Genomic DNA, 14,211 nt, shown 5'->3' with positions numbered 1-14,211 from the left:
GCCTGTGAGATCTCCTGGAGACTGGCGCCATGCCAACACAAGAACAAGTGGCAACCTGTGTTCAGGGAGGCAGAGCATTTCCTTACAAGGACAGGAAAGATCGGCGGCTGGCAGCTCGTGGCTCAGGGCCCCGGCTTGTGACAGCTGGCTGCTTTGCTAGCTTTCGAGAGATAACGTGTGGCTGTCAGGCACCGAGCTCACCATCTGGAGCAAGTAAACAGCTCACTGGGCCAAACCACTAAATCAAACAGTAGCTGTTATCTTTACATGAAGTAGTTATAGAGTCTTAGAGCTGTGCAGCACGGAAACAGGCCCTTCGGCCCAACTTGTCTGTGCTGACCAAGTTGCCTACCTGAGTTAGTCCCATTTGTCTGCATTTGACCCAGATCCCACATACAGCTTGTTCCACATACCCATCGCCCTCTCTGTGAAAAAAGTTGCCCCTCAGGTCCCTTTTAACTCTTTTCCCTCTTACTTTAAAGCTATGACCTCTAGTTCTGGACTCCCTTACCCTGGGGAAGACTTTGGCTATTTGCCTTATCTATGTCCCTCATGAGTTTACAAACCTCTAAGATCACCCCTCAACTTCCTGTGCGCCAGGGAAAAAGTCCTAGTCTATCCAGCCTCTCCTTATAAGCCAAGCCCTGCAATCCCGGTAACATCAGCTCAGTCTCAGAAGTTTGATAACTCTGCGGCACAGCAGCTTGGGATCTGTGTCCTACTTTAATGACACTTAAGAAACAGAAGTTGTTGATTTGAGAGTGGGTCATTTTGCAGGCATCATATTTTCATGTTTCTTTGTGAGATACAAGGAGACCATTTGTACCATCGAGTCTCTACTGACTCACAAGATAATCCTATTCCCCCACTAATTACACTGTAATAGTGTAACGCTGTTACAGCGCCGGAGACCCGGGTTCAATTCCGGCCACTGCCTGTAAGGAGTTTGTACGTTCTCCCTGTGTGTCTGCGTGGGTTTCCTCTGGGTGCTCCCACATTCCAAAAACGTATGGGTTAGGAAGTTGTGGGCATGTTATGTTGGCGCCAGAAGTGTGGCAACACTTGCGGGCTGCCCCCAGAACACTCTACGCAAAAGATGCATTTCGCTGTGTGTTTTGATGTACATGTGACTAATAAAGAAATCTTGCCTTACCTTAATTTTTCCCCTAACTTATTCTCCTCATATTCCGAACAAGATTGCAATTAAAATTCTCATAACATTTAAAAATATCAGGCTAGCTCTTGAATTGCTGAGACATGGAAGGCAATAGACTAAGTGCTGGTAAATAAGATCAATATTGATGGGTACTTCAAAGTCAAATTCAAGTTTATTGTCATGTGCACAGGTGCGATGAAAAACTTACTTGCAGCAGCATCACAGGTACATAGCATCAGATAAGCAGCATTCATAAGAAAAACATAAATTAAACATAAAATTATGCACAATTTTTACAGGAAAACACAATTAGAACAAAAAAAAGGTCCATTTTAGTGCAAAGTGGTACTTGATGGTTGCATGGACATATTTCTGTGCTGATTGACTCTATCAGGGCAAGTGATAGGATTGAGAAATCGTAAACTGCTGTCTAACATTTGTCCTGTTCATGCAGTTTGTTCCATTTCATTCCAGAACCAAACTTCGTTGGTTCCGCCTACATCCAGGAAAGTGCAAACAGCGACTTGGGAGATGATGACAAAATCTATTTCTTCTTCAGCGAGAGAGCTGTGGAGTATGACTGCTACAGGGATCAAGTGGTGGCGAGGGTTGCCCGCGTCTGTAAGGTAAGATGAGCACTGAGGTGCACAGCCTCTGCGGTGGTTGGATGCGGATGCATGTGAGGGCGACCTTCTGATGGGCTTTGCAGAGTGAGACACTATTCTGTGCAGGACGGGGGTGTGGAATCCAGCGGCTCTGGAAACTCGTTCCCAATCTGTGCTCTTAGTGGTTGGAGTAAATGCTGAGTAGTTTTGGGTTTTAACGCAAATGGTGTGAGCCTTCCCCTCTTTCGTCCAGATCCTCTGCTCTCTCCCCAAGGTGTGTATTTTTACACAGCATAGGGAAGTAATGGAAGCAGGTTCAAGTGTAGCGTTCGAAAGGGAGCTGCTTGGGAATTTGCAGAACTCTAGGGAGGGGAACCACCTGTGTTGCTTTTGCGTAGAGCAGATACAAACTTGACAGGCTTAGTAGCCTTCTGTGTTGCAACTAATGTGATTCCTTTCCATAATTCACTTGTGTTGTCACACATGCTTTTTAACCTGCCTACAAGTTTCCTCAACTATTCCCTTAATGTCCCAGCACCATAGGCCAACCTTGAGTTTAATTGTGCTGGGTTTTATAGTCTAGTTGGAGGATAAAATAAGATATCTTTATTAGTCACATGTACGTCGAAACACACAGTGAAATGCATCTTTTGTGTAGTGTTCTGGGGGCAGCCCGCAAGTGTCGCCACGCTTCCGGCGCCAACATAGCATGCCCGCAACTTCCTAACCCCTACGTCTTTGGAATGTGGGAGGAAACCGGAGCACCCGGAGGAAACCCACGCAGACACGGGGAGAACGTACAAACCCCTTACAGTGGCCGGAATTGAACCCGGGTCGCTGGCGCTGTAAAGCATTACGCTAACTGCTACACTACTGTGCCTGCGTTGATCCCACACCCACACCCGTTCCTCTGGATCACTCTGCCTTTGTGCAAATGCCCTGTGCCCTTCCCTCAATGTTGCAGTGATTAAAGTCCAGAATAGACATAATGTTGGACTTCTGAGATGGGACGTTAGTTTAATGACAGGGACAATAGAGCGTACTGCAAAATTAATTCCCAACTATACATCAGTACCTAGCCAGAGGAACGATGCAATTGGTTCTCTCATTAACGTAGATCTCCGCACGCTTCTCCACGAAAACCTTGGGATGTTGAAGAATTCTTCAGTCAATCTGACCTGTTGTTTCTCATCTTCCTGCCTGGCCCTGGCCCTTGCCCTTGCTTCCGTCTTGCATTTGTGTTTGCATTCAAGTTAGCATCTACCATCCCCCACTTCCTCTGCCTCACATCTGCTCTCTGCTGAATCCTCCCTCCCCCATTACAATCCTGATTTTAACACTTCTCATTAAAACCCCTTCCGTCACACAATAACCGTGCACCTTTCAACAACGAGGGTTTCCCACTGGGGGTTGGGGGGGTGGGCAAGGGGATGGCAGTCCTTTGACCCAGCGTCCTCATTTTCAATTCAATTCGAAAATAGAGATCCCCCAACAGCTGTTGAAGGCACTGACAAAGTCATTTCTGGGCAGCATCAATCTAAGTCCCAGATGACTTTTTTGTTTGCTCCAGTTGACATAATTTCAGCAGCCTGATTGGCAGAGGTTGCGGGTTTAAAATGCATCTGAAATGCAAAGGGCAGATTAGGTCAGCCCTGGTTTTGGTCCGAGAGGTTTGATTCTATCGCTTGAGCTACTCACATTACCAGCCATCTAGGCTACGACTTCAGGGCAAGGCAGAGAGAGAGTGCTAGGTTGATCAAGAAGCTAACTGCATCCCAAGTCATTAAGCGGTCTCCTACCTCACTTGCAACTCTGGCACCTTGCCTCTCCAGATTTCTGTAGATTCTTTCCTTCTGAACACTACAATTGAATCTGCTTCCGTTACTCACCTCACAGTGTGTTCCAGACTGTAACCACTCACGGTGCAAAAATAATTTCACCTTGAGGAGAGAGTAGAGCACGTGGGTGAAAGAGGGAAGGACCCCACAAATTGTTTCAGAGCCCAGAACTGGGGCAGCACTCATTCAGGCCATAACGAGCGTACTGATGGGGAATGAATCTCCAGAGCTGCTGGTCTCCACTCCTCTGTTCCAAGGTTCATGACCAGACCTAAAGCATCCTCTGGTGTTTCTCCCTCAAAAGCATCCTCATTGCCTACCTCCGAGCAAGACTTGGGATGTCTATCCTGCAGAAGGACAACATAGAGGTTAAATAATGGCACGAGTCATCCACAATTCTATATTAATATTCAGAGACATGAGATCAAATCCCACCATTGGCGTAAGAGGAAGGGGAGGTTAAATTGTTAATTAAGTGAATCTGAAGTACAAAGCTAGTCTTGATAATGGTGGCCACAGAACTACTGGACTCCTTCATCATTGAGTCATAGTATCCCAGAGAGAGGCAGCATGGAAACAGGCCTGAAAACACATCTGATAATCATTGGGGGAAAGAAACCTGTTGTCCTCATCTGGTTTGGGTTAAATGGATATAGGTATAAAGGTGAGAGGTAGGTCTCTGGTTTAGAGGGGATCTGAAAGGGAAAATTTTCACTGATTAATTGGAATAGGGGTAATTGGAATCTGCAGTGTGCTGTCTGGAAACGTGGTGAAGGCAGGTACTCTTACAACATTCAGGAAGCATCTAGACTTGAATTGCCAAGGCAAAGGAGGTCCAAATGTGGGTAAATGGAACTAGTATAGATAAGTACAGTGGTTGGCATGGACATGGTGGGCCAAAAGGCCTGTTTTTGTGCTGAATGACCCCATGACTATATGTGATTCCAGATCCACATGGTTGTGGCTGTGTCCAAGCTTTCCATTGAAATGGCACACCACTCAATTCAGGGGCATTTTGGGATGGGCATGTTAATCGGCAACAAAACAGTGACTTGTTCTTTGGAAACTGCAAGGAGTTGTGAAGGTGCTTTGCAAGTTCAAGTTTGTCCTTTCAATTGCAGGGTGATCTGGGAGGGGCTCGAACACTTCAGAAAAAGTGGACCACCTTTCTGAAGGCCCGGTTGCTGTGTTCAGTCCCCGAGCAACAACTTCACTTCAACAAGATTCAGACGATCTACACATTGAATGATAGTAGCTGGCAGAACACAGTGTTCTTCGGGATTTTCCAGGCTCAGTGGTAGGTCTTCGTGACTAATTTATCTCTTTTCCTTCCTGTCTCGCTTCCCCCATTTCCCCCACCACCACCACCACTCTCAACCTGCCTTTCACAACCCTTCCTCTCTCTAGTCTGCCCATGAGAGCCTCAACTGCAATAGAAGATTGTTCAACTTTCACAGCATCACTGTTGACCCTTGCTCGCCTGTAGGTGGGGTCGAGGCTCCAGATAGATTTCAGACGCATGAACTCTGACTCCTCTCCTCGGGCTGATGATTACCTCTCAGGTTGCGAAGCTGACTGTCTGCTTTGGGAGTCTTTGAAGACCAATTTCCATGCTGGGCAATGGTGTTCTGGTTGGTTAGCTAGATTCCCTTAGCAAACAAAAAGGCTGTTTGGCCCATCACACCTGTGATTGTCCAGTCAGTGGAAACACAAGTGACTATAGATGCTGGAATCTGGAGCAAAAAGCAAATTGCTGGAGGAACTCAGCGAGTCAGGGAGCATCTGTGGAGGGAAGTAGACAGTCGACGTTTCAGGTCGAGACCCTTCATCTGGACTGAGAGAGTAGAGAAGAGATAGCCAGTATAAAGGGGGGGAGGAGAAGGGTTAAGGCATTGCTACCACAGCTCTTGCCACGCCTCTTCCCCTCAGCTCATTATACTGGCTATCTCCCTTCTCTCTCAATCCAGATAAAGGGTCTCGTCCCAAAATAATGCTGCCTGACCCGCTGAGTTTCTCCAGCAGCTCGTTATCCAGTCAGTCCCATTCCCGTGCTCTTCGCCCCTGGTACGGCAACTTATTTCCATTCCAAAGACCTGATTAATTCTGTTTTCACCCTGATTATGATTACTCTGTATAAATTATTTTCTCACATCCCTCTTGTATCGTCTGCCCGTCACTTTAACTCTGTGGAGTGGTTCTGGTCACTGAACTGTCTGCCAATGTGAGCTGTTTCCTTGTGTGCTCTGTCTAAATCAGTTGTACACTGCTATCAAATCTCCACTTGTCCAAAAACGACCACGGCCAAGCCCTGCAGCTGAACTCCCACGTCCCAGGACGTTGATCTGCTGGTTAGTGTTAGTAACCATGCTCTAATCATTCCAGTGGCCCCAAGAGCATAAAAAATGCACATCCAAGATTTTTTTAACAGACTGTCATTTATAGTTGCTTTCAACTTGTGTGCTTATAAAAAAGAATATTACAGTACAGTGGGAAGCAATATGTTTAAGGCTGTGGCTTCTAATGGTGGGGATGGGGGAACTGTAAGAGTTCTATTGATTCTGTCTGTTATTGAACATGAAAGAGCTTGGCCCAAAGCGTCCTGTCCGGGATTTAATGCACTTTCCCGGAATGCAGAGCAGCCAGTCAGCACTTTCATGATCGACTTGGCCATTTTATATTTCAAGTACTCGTTCTACAGGGAAATCAGTTCTTCCACCTCAGTCTCCAAAGGGTTACTGTTGGAAGAAATAGCTTAGGGCAAGTTTTGAATATCGAAGATTGAAAGGGTTAGTATAACCTGAAGCTAAAATGTCACTGAGTTAGAGTGGAGGTGATCAGCAAAGGCCGTTGCCCACTTTCCAGTGACTCCCAGTGGAAAAGCTCTGGGAGTGACCATTGGACAGCATTCACAGCTGCTGGTGGAATAACACCTCAGTGAGCGTAGGCTGCTTCCTGCACAAGGAGGACGATAATGGGAGGCCTTTCACACTGTGCCTTATATGCAGGAGAACAGCATCATCTGGGCAAGGAACCTCGGATGGAGTGTTGGCACATGTGCCAGGTACAAGACATTGCCTGTAAACTGTTCCTTTCCCAGTTACTATCAAATAAATTCTCACTCGCTCTCTTTTGCTTGCTCTTGCTGTCACTCTCGTTCTCTATCTCATTCACTTTCTCCTTCTCCCTCTCCCTTGTTTTCTTTCCTCTCTCGCTCTTTCCCTCCCTCTCTCCCACTCTTTCCCTCTCTCTCTCTCTCTCTCGCTCTTTCCCTCTCTCTCTCTCTCGCTCTTTCCCTCTCTCTGTCCCGCTCTCTCTCTCTCCCGCTCTTTCTCTCTCTCCCACTCTTTCTCCCTCTCTCTCGCTCTTTCTCTTTTTCTCTTTCTCTCTTTCTCTTTCTCACTCTTTCTTGCTCTTCTCTTTCTCTCATGCTCTCTCGCGCTCTCTCCTTCTTGCTCAGTCTTTCGCTCTCCCTGTCTCTCTCGCTCTCCCTGTCTCTCTCGCTCTCCCTGTCTCTCTCGCTCTCCCTGTCTCTCTTGCTCTCTCTTTCACCTTCCCCATACCTTGCTGCTCTCCTCTGTCTCACCCGTCCCCTATGTCTCGCCCCTCTCCCCCCACCCACATCTCACGCTGTTCTCTCACCTACAATGTGTTCCCTGGAAGATGTCTGCATTCTCAATGAGATGGAGTGCCTCCTCTAAACTCCTGTGTTTATCAGACTGGAAACCGTGGAATTAATCCTCCAACTCTGTGCCTTTGGGAGTAGGGTTGCTGGCACCATCTGGTGTGTTCAGGTGGAGTGTTCTATTGCAGTGCCTCTCACAACAGGGTGATCTGCATTCATCCAGCAGGAAGTCTCCTGATATAATGCCTCCCTGCTTTGTATTTTGTTCTCATTTTAACCGGATGACGTTGGCCTTGACAGGATAATTCACAGACTAAAAACTGAGGGGCAGGGTTCAGAGCGAGAGGCCCTGCTTAATCTTATTAACCCATTTATTCCAGATGTTTCCAGGACACTTGAGTTTCCCCTGGTATTCACAGAATGGAGGAAATCAGTTGTGTCAGTGACTGGGGTGTCACACAATGTGTTTGCTTAACAATAGCCAATTTATCTTCTAGTAATCTCTCTGATCCTGGCCCCAAGTATGGGTGAAGTGGGACCAAGTGTTTTGGGTAGGGAGGAGAGGAGGAGGGGAAGAAATGGAGGAAGATGATGAAGGGGAGGCAATGGAGGACAAAACTGAGGCAGGAGGGGAGCCGAGGGAAGATTTCTGTCGGCCCAGTGCTGGGGCTGAGGAGAGGGGGTGGAGAGGAGCTTGGTGTACTGGACAAGACGGGGGATGCGGGAGAGAAGAGAGATGTGGAGGGAGGCAGAGGAGGGGAGAGGCAGCAGGGACGGGGAAGGGAGATGGTGCCGGGAAGGGAAGAAACGAGCAGCTTGAGGGTGGACCCAGACGTGGAAGGTGACTGCAGGATTGAAAATGAAAGGTGGGCAAATTCGGTCAAGATCCACAAGTCTCACGGGAAGTAAATTTCTCAGCAGAATGATCCTGGAACTTTGGAGAAGAATTAAGAAAATTCAGATTTAGAAACAAAGTAAAATTAATTTGGCTTTTGACGAGTGTGCTGGTGAAGGAGGCAGGGGTGTGATTCTGACCAGGATTCTGGCAGTGCGCCTTGTTCCCAGCACTCGGCTGGCTTTCGATGAGTTTCCAGATTAGTTGAGATTTTTTTTCCAGCACAATGCTATCCCTACCCACTGCTCAGCTCCATCCCTACGGTCTCTGGATCAAGAGGCTTTGAGACTGCACCTGTTTTGTTGTAATTGCATGAACGCACTTCTATCTTACCATAGAACCGTAGAACAACATGGCACAATACAGGCCCTTCGGCCCACCATGTTGTGCCGCCCTTCAAACCACACCTAAGACTATCTAACCCCTTCCTCCCACATATCCCTCTAACTTAAATTTCTCCATATGCTTATCTAACAATCTCTTGAACTTGTCCAATGTATCAGCCTCCACCACCACCCCAGGCAGCGCATTCCATGCACCAACCACTCTCTGGGTGAAAAACCTCCCTCTGACATCACCCTTGAACTTCCCACCCAATACCTTAAAGCCACGTCCTCTTGTTTTGAGCATTGGCGCCCTGGGAAAGAGGCGCTGGCTGTCCACTCTATCTATTCCTCTCAATATCTTGTAGACCTCTATCAAGTCTCCCCTCATCCTCCTTCTCTCCAATGAGAACAGCCCTAGCTCCTTTAGTCTCTCCTCATAATCCATACTCTCTAATCCAGGCAGCATCCTGGTAAATCTCCTTTGCACCCTTTCCAACGCCTCCACATCCTTCCTATAATGAGGCGACCAGAACTGGACACAGTACTCTAAGTGTGGCCTAACCACAGTTTTGTAAAGCTGCATCATCACTTTGTGGCTCTTAAACTCGATCCCCCGACTTATGAAAGCTAACATCCCATAAGCTTTCTTAACTACCTTATCCACCTGCGAGGTAACTTTCAGTGATCTGTGGATATGAACCCCCAGATCCCTCTGCTCCTCTACACTGCCCAGAATCCTGCCATTTACCTTGTACTCCGCCTTGGAGTTTGTCCTTCCAAAGTGTACCACCTCACACTTCTCCGGATTGAACTCCATCTGCCACTTGCCAGCCCAGTTCTGCATCCTATCAATATCCCTGTGCAAGCTTCGACAGCCCTCCACACTATCCACAACACCACCGATCTTTGTGTCATCTGCAAACTTGCTAACCCAGCCTTCCACCCCCTCATCCAAGTCATTAATAAATATCACGAAAAGTAGAGGTCCCAGAACTGATCCCTGCGGGACACCACTAGTCACAGCCTTCCAATCTGAATGCACTCCCTCCACCACAACCCTCTGTTTTCTACAGGCAAGCCAATTTTGAATCCACATGGCCAAGCTTCCCCAGATCCCTTGGCCTCTGACCTTCTGAAGAAGCCTACCATGCGGAACCTTGTCAAATGCCTTACTAAAATCCATGTAGACCACATCCACTGCACTACCCTCATCAATCTTCCTGGTCACCTCCTCAAAGAACCCTATCAGGCTTATGAGGCAAGATCTTCCCTTCACAAAGCCATGCTGGCTGTCCCTAATCAGTCCATGTTTCTCCAAATGCTCATAGATCCTATCTCTTAGAATCCTTTCCAATAGCTTACCCACCACAGACGTAAGGATCACCAGTCTGTAATTCCCTGGACTATCTCTACTACCTTTTTTGAATAAGGGGACAACATTCGCCACCCTCCAATCCTCCGGTACCATCCCCGTTGACAACGAGGACTCAAAGATCCTAACCAATGGTTCAGCAATCTCCTCCCTCACCTCACGCAGCCTGGGGAATATTCCGTCAGGCCCCGGGGACTTATCTGTCCTAATGTTTTCTAACAACTCCAACACATCCTCTCTCTTAATACCTACATACTCTAGAACATTACCCTCACCTACACTGTTCTCAGCATCATCAAGATCCCTCTCCTTGGTGAATACTGAAGAGAAGTATTCATTGAGAACCTCACCCACTTCCACAGCTTCCAGGCACATCCTCCCACCTTTGTCTCTAATCGGACCTACCTTTACTCTAGCCATCCTTCTGCTCCTTACGTACAAGAAAAAAGCCTTGGGATTCTCCTTAACCCTACTCGCTAAAGCCTTTTCATGTCCCTTCTCGCTCTCCTCAGCCCTTTCTTAAGTTCCTTCCTTGCTACTCTATATTCCTCACGAGCCCTGTCCGATCCTTGCTGCTTACACCTTATGTATGCTGCCCTCTTCTTCCTAAGGTAGAAGAGCTGCCCTCTTCAATCCCATAGGTAGCTGCTGGCCAAGGATTTTGGCCCTTGATGTTTCCCAGAAGGATCAGGTACAGGGTAAAGCTGCCTCCATACTGTCCCACTAAACACCCACAGGAACAGGGGGTTTGAGGCTGATTGTGTGCTTGGGGAGAGTTGGGTGTGGAGGTGAGGGTGGGAGTGAGGGGCAGGTCTGAGAAGTGTGTGGACAGAGAATGATGAATAAGTTTCCAAAGATCCACATTTGGGGAACATACAAATCTGGCTGCAGACAAGTGTGCCGACAAATCTCAGAGACACGAGACACGCAGAAGGCAGGCACGGTAGTGTAGTGGTTAGCGTAACGCTATTACAGCGCCACTGTCTGTAAGGAGTCTGTACGTTCTCCCCGTGACTGCGTGGGTTTCCTCCGGGTGCTCCGGTTTCCTCCCACATTCCAAAGGTGTACAGGTTAGGAAGTTGTGGGCATGCTATGTTGGTGCCAGAAGCGTGGTGACACTTGCGGGCTGCCCCCAGAACGCTCTACGCAAAAGATGCGTTTCACTGTGTGTTTTGATGTACATGTGACTAATATAGATGTCTTGTCTTGCTGGAATCTGGAGCAACACACACGAGTTGCTGGAGGAACTCAGCGGGTCAGGCAGCATCTATGGAGGGAAATGGACAGTCGACATTTCAGGTCAAAATCAGATGAAGTCCTAATGAAGGGTCTCGACCCGAAATGTCAACTGTCCATTTCCCTCCATAGATGCTGCCTGACCCGCTGAGTTCCTCCAGCATCTCGTGTGTTGCCGATAAATGTCTGAGTCTGGGCTGTGATTTAAGCCAGGTATCTGTCAGTACAGTTGTCACCACTCCTCTACCTTGCCCCTTGTTCCTGTTTGGATGACAGGCTGTAAGCTGTCTGCGTGCCTAAGCTCTGTGATACCACGGTGCCCCCAATTCATCACCCAAGAAGTGAAGCATACTATGGTATTTCTGATAATAAAACCATCTGTCATTTCCTCAGTGTGGGGTGACCGCCAGTCCCAGCACATTGGCACACAGTCATTTTGTGAGCTCACTGCGGGAAATGGCTTGCCTGTCTAACTGGCATCTTGCCCCATGCCTTCACCCACAGGGCTGACCTGGATGTGTCTGCCATCTGCCAGTATCGGATAGAAGATATCCAGCGCGCGTTCGATGGGCCGTACAAGGAATACCGGGACCAGGCGCAGAAGTGGGGTCGATACTCGGATAAGGTGCCAAGTCCCAGACCCGGAGCAGTAAGTGACTTAGGTCACAGTTCAAATTCAAGTTTATTGTTGTCATGGGCATACATACACAGGGTACAAAAGCAGCAGCAGCACAGTAAATTACAAGACAAGGACAAACTTAAGTTAACTAACTTAAATTAACATAAATTATACACAACTTGTACGTCTGCAAAAAAAAACGAAATAAACATAACGACACTAGTGCAAGATTGAGAGAGAAACAAAAATACAGTCTGAGGTAGTGTTAAGGTTTTCCAGGTCGGTTTAAGAACCTGATGGCAGTGGGGAAGAAGCCGTTGTTGAACCTCGAGCCGTGAGTCTTCCGGTGTGTAACTGAGTGACTGTCCCTTCTGGCTCCTGAATTTTCAAAGCATGGAAAAATTGCAAAAGCGGTCTGACTTTGGCCCACCCTTGGTTTCCCCCTGATGGTACGGATAGGCACTGGGATGACAACTGGCCGGGAAAAGGCTTGATCTTCTTGGGAGTGCCCACAGACACACAGCTTGCCAGCACTCTGCCTGGGCACATTGGTGTAGACTGTGGGTGAGACACCAAGAAGCTGGGTGGATGCAGCTGTTGATCTCATAGAGAGATACAGCACGGAAGCAGGCCCTTCGGCCCAACACAGGAAGTCTGGGAAGGAGGGAGGAGCAGGTGTCAGCCAGCACCTGGTGCTAAGTGATTCTGGAAGTCGCTGTTCATTTCCATGATGCCCAAGCCCTCAAGCGCTCATAATAGGGGGCAGTGAAGCAGCCTGTCATTGTTTTGTAGCCTTGTTAGAACTAATCTGACGTAGAAAGAATTAATACCTGGCTTTACAGACCGTTGCCCAGAGCCAAGTCCATAACCACACCATTTTGTGGGGGATAAATACTCCATCTTTCCTTGGCCCTGCATGCAACAAGCTGTGAGAAATTCCACAAAAGATTTCCTTCCAAACTCTGGTGGGCTTTGTGGATTAATGTGGGGCTCACTGCAGCACTGGGCGATCAGGGGAAACCACACCGAATGTACTGGTGACAGCTCAATGACCCTGGGGAGTGATGTCTCTTGTAATGGTTCAGGAGTCCACTGTAGATCCTGGTTTTGTTCTGGTCTCCGTGCTCCCTTTCACTATCCACTCTCCCCCCGTCCTTCCTCTCCACTTCCCCACCCTTCCCCTCCACTCTGACCCCCTCCTCTTCTCCAGTCCTGACACCCCCCCTCCCCTCTGCTTCTGACCTTCCTTCTCTCCCAGTCCTGAGCCCCCACCCTTCCCCTCTGCCCCTCGCTCCCACTCTCCACTCCTGAACCCCCCCACCACCTCTGCTCAGGTCCTAAGCCCCTCCCCTCCTGACCAGTGCCCCCCCCCCACTGATGACCCCTCCCCTCATTCCTCACCACCACCACCTCCCCCCCCCCCCCCCCGGCACCTCATGACAGTGTGGGATCGCTGGTGTCCTATGCAAATTCCCGCCTGACCTCTTAGCCAAGATCAACCAATCAATGGGCGGCACTGAGCTTGGAATCTTCCTGGCCTTTGGGCTTGAGCAGTCGGGGTGAGAATGGCCTTCAAACTTATCACCCGTGTCCTCCCTCCATCCCAGTGCATCACCAACAGCCACAGGGTGAGCGGCTACAACACCTCCCTTGAGCTGCCCGACAGCACCCTCAACTTCGCCAAGGAGCACCCGCTGATGGACGACCTGGTGCAGCCCGTGGGTCACCAGCCATTACTCGTCCAGAAAAACGTCAACTACACGAGGATCGTGGTGGACCAGGTTCTGTCGTGGAAGGGGATTCAGTACACCGTCCTGTACATTGGGACAGGTCAGTCTCTTCTTGTTGGGTAACAGGGAAATGTGGTGTTGTGCGTCAGACACTTGGACTGCAATCCTGAAAGCTGGGCTGAAGTTCCCTTTGGATTGATGTCTTCAAACCATAGAGTCAACCAGCACGCAAACAGGCCCTTCGGCCCACTGAGCCCATGCTGACCATCAAGCACCCAGTTACACTTATTCCAGGCTAACCCATTTAACTCTCCCCACATTCCCATCTACTCCCCCCCCTCCCCCCAATCTTCATGTGTTTGGGATGTGGGAGGAAACCCACAGTCACAGGGAGAAGGTATACACTCCACATAGACAGTACTGGAGGTCAGGATTGAACCCTTGATCACTGGAGCTATGAGGCAGCAGCTTTACTAACTGCGCCACTGTGCTATCTGTCAAACATTGTGGACGTGAGTTGGGTTCGAGCCGCTCCAATGTGTAGTGCAAACAAAGTGGGGGGGCAGGGGGGAAGGCACATTGATCCTACAGGAACTGACACCCTTTGATCCACCTCATTGTTGGGTCGGAGCTTCCTTGAATCTCATCAGGTCAATCCCTCTCCCGAGCTCTAATGTCTCCTGTTGCAGAGGAGAGTGGTTGTTCAGAATAACTGGACAAGCTAATGGCAAAGGATTGCTTCTTCTTAAACCTCCTTGTCCCGAGTTTGCTCTGGAAGATGGGTTATTGGTGGAGGGGGCAGAGAGAGAGCC

The 14,211-nt window shown here is 48.7% G+C and overlaps 1 protein-coding gene across 2 annotated transcripts in view; it reads left to right on the top strand.

Moving 5' to 3' along the window:
* Window positions 1-14,211, top strand: part of sema4c (sema domain, immunoglobulin domain (Ig), transmembrane domain (TM) and short cytoplasmic domain, (semaphorin) 4C) — a 113,587-nt gene that overhangs the window by 82,922 nt on the left and 16,454 nt on the right. For both annotated transcript variants that reach the window (XM_052041151.1, XM_052041150.1), the window contains 4 exons: window positions 1,631-1,782; window positions 4,721-4,896; window positions 11,555-11,699; window positions 13,277-13,499. In XM_052041151.1, coding sequence (XP_051897111.1) covers window positions 1,631-1,782; window positions 4,721-4,896; window positions 11,555-11,699; window positions 13,277-13,499 — 696 coding nt within the window. The remainder of the gene's footprint in view (window positions 1-1,630; window positions 1,783-4,720; window positions 4,897-11,554; window positions 11,700-13,276; window positions 13,500-14,211) is intronic.

Source organism: Pristis pectinata, chromosome 29 (genome assembly GCF_009764475.1).
Source record: "Pristis pectinata isolate sPriPec2 chromosome 29, sPriPec2.1.pri, whole genome shotgun sequence".
NCBI lineage: Eukaryota > Metazoa > Chordata > Chondrichthyes > Rhinopristiformes > Pristidae > Pristis > Pristis pectinata.
The sequence above is the reverse complement of the archived record's forward strand: the minus strand, read 5'-3'. Positions and strand labels throughout refer to the sequence as shown.